Source organism: Triticum aestivum, chromosome 5A (assembly GCF_018294505.1).
Source record: "Triticum aestivum cultivar Chinese Spring chromosome 5A, IWGSC CS RefSeq v2.1, whole genome shotgun sequence".
In the NCBI taxonomy this organism is placed as follows: domain Eukaryota; kingdom Viridiplantae; phylum Streptophyta; class Magnoliopsida; order Poales; family Poaceae; genus Triticum; species Triticum aestivum.
In genome coordinates this window covers 701,807,851-701,810,328 of record NC_057806.1, presented here as the reverse complement: position 1 = coordinate 701,810,328, position 2,478 = coordinate 701,807,851, and the positions used below count along the sequence as shown (strand labels likewise).

General features: G+C 50.0%; 1 protein-coding gene across 1 annotated transcript; it reads left to right on the top strand.

Annotated features, from left to right (window-relative positions):
• Positions 1-1,279, top strand: LOC123108504 (predicted GPI-anchored protein 58). Its single transcript, XM_044530281.1, has 2 exons — positions 1-757; positions 847-1,279. The coding sequence occupies exon 1, from the start codon at positions 194-196 to the stop codon at positions 728-730; it is 537 nt and encodes a 178-aa protein (XP_044386216.1). The 5' UTR covers positions 1-193; the 3' UTR covers positions 731-757; positions 847-1,279.
• The last annotated feature ends 1,199 nt before the right edge of the window (positions 1,280-2,478 follow it).

Here is a 2,478-nt window from a genome sequence, read left to right as displayed (position 1 = left end):
GTCGACGGAAACATCTCCTTCTACTGAAAGCGCATCGCCGAAAATCCTGAAATAAATTCAGGAATAATGCAAGCACCAGGATTTGAATCTGGGTTGGGATACCACTATCCACCTAACGTGTCGATCTGATTTTAACAGGTGCAGCTTCAGTCTGGCGAGTCCTCCTCCCCGTCCCTCTCCGAGCACTGCGGCCATGGCCGCCGCCGCCGAGGTCGGGCCGATGATGGCGACGGTTGCCCTGGAGTGCGGCGGCGACATCTCGGCGTCCCAGGAGGACACCCTCGCCAACTCCTCCTTCCTCGGCGCCGGCAACGCCCCCTCCGCCTCGCAGGCGCGGGGGGCCGAGGACGACGACGAGGAGGTCTTCGCCACCCCTCCCGAGCTCCCCCAACAAGACCCCATCACCATGTGCAGCCTCCCCTTCACCCCCAGTCCCGCTCAGCCCCAGTCGCCCTCGCCACCTCCCTCCGACGACGACGACGCCGCCAAACCTCGCCGGAAGCCTAGGGTTTGCACCAGGAAGGTCAGGGGCGCCAAGTTCAGCACCCCAGCCCCGACCCCGAGCCCCAAGCAGCAGCAGCAGCCAGAGCAACCGCCCCGTGCCGTCGTCGATCCTCTCTACAGGGCGATGCTCATGATCCCCACCGCCACCGCCGCCGCCGCCACCACCAGCAAGCACGATCCCTTGGAGGACTTCCTCGCGCTCGCCCGCCAGCGCGGCATCTTCTAGCCACCCACCCATATCCATGGCCGCCAGGTACAGAGCAATGCAGCACTGACAATTTCTCTCCCCTGAATTTCACATTTCTGATGCCCACCAATCTCACCTCCATTTGAACATTTCAGTGCAGTGCAGGGCAGGGGTGCATCCTCCTCCACTTGGACCTGCAAGCAATGTTGCCGAACCTGATTGGCACCGTCTCTCATTCAGTGATGTTATCAAATGAACAAAGCCTGGTAGCGCCTTTTCCATGATTGATAGGTAGATAACCGTGAGAATTTTGCCGATGGTAGTAGTTATCAGTTAGGGAATTTCAGTCATGCTGTCAGTGTTTCTTATGCTTCGCCGTTCTGGGTGTTCAGTGCTGTGGCCAAGCACCAGGATTCAGTCATGAGTCATGACTACGAAGATATATGTAGTTAGATAGGTTACAGCAATGCAACACTTCCTATGTCTCCTTCCTTCACCATTTTGCCACTCCAGTGCTTGTGATGTGTGCTGGTTCTCTACTCGCAACTCTGCACCTAGAAATATGAGCCTGTTTCAGTTTTCTATGAATGACGACTGCTACTCCTGTGCAAATGCTTTGGCCACGCCCACCATCATTTGCGGTGTTTGTCTTGCTTCACGATGCACAAAAATTGCAGAACACAACCATACCCTGTTTCAAACTGATTTGCGTACTTTACATGTATTCACAATCTTGCAGTCCACTCTGTTAAGCTGTTGATGTTTAAAAAGGAGAAATACATTCATTATTTGTGGTGTTTAACTTAGCCTTTGCGGTCATAACGAAAAGGGGGGAAACTAAATCGAACTAACCACCTACTTCGCTCGTTTGATTGCTGAATGGTTCCTTGCATTTAGTTTTTTTTTTCGCCTATCCTACCGAATTCGTTTGATGGGATCTTGCGAACCATCAGTGCTTGGTTGATCGATAGTGAAATTTATATAACACTGAAGCAAATAAACCTGACATGCTTAATCGGTCAAAATCACAATGTTTTTTTTTCTTTTTTATGGTTGTCGTGTCCTGTCCTGGGTTGGATTGTATGGCAAAGTAGACATCGTACAACTATAGTCTCCACGATAGGTAGTGAATGTTCTGTTCTGGTTTTCCCTTTGCTGTATGAATAATCAATTTGGGCATTGTTCTTCAGGTGTTGTCATCTTCCTCTGAGTATCTGACACTCTCCGTAAGCATGCATTCTGTTTTTTGTTTCCGGAGGCCGTCTGGTTATCCTCCATGTGGCTTGTGCTCATGCCCCATGTATCTTTACTTACTTATTATGGTCGGCATGTGCTTTTTCCTGGATTGTTTCGCCGGGCACAGTCAGCCACCATTGACTCTGTTCTATTGCCCAGGATTTAGGTCAGATGTCGCTTCTGGCCTCTGTGCCTGTGGGAATTGTGACTGGGCTGCCCACAACTTTGGGGGAGCTGTGATCCTATTCTATTATCTTGAGTACAGGTAGAGTAGCACGGATAACCAGTTTATTTATTTGTCCGGTGGGTCGTGTGATAATAATATTTGGGACCTATCTCGAGTCTTGCTGCTCTCTTAAAGTTTGTTCTATGTGATTGGGTGAGCGTCACGCGCCTGTTGACTGTCAAGCTTCTCTTTTTTTATTTTTTGATAACGAGTTACTCTGAACCAGCTTTTGGATTTTCGGCTTACTGATGTCGGTGATTGCATATATTACTCCCTCTGATCTGAATTAATTGACGCAGCCTCTATGCAATGTCCATTTTACATT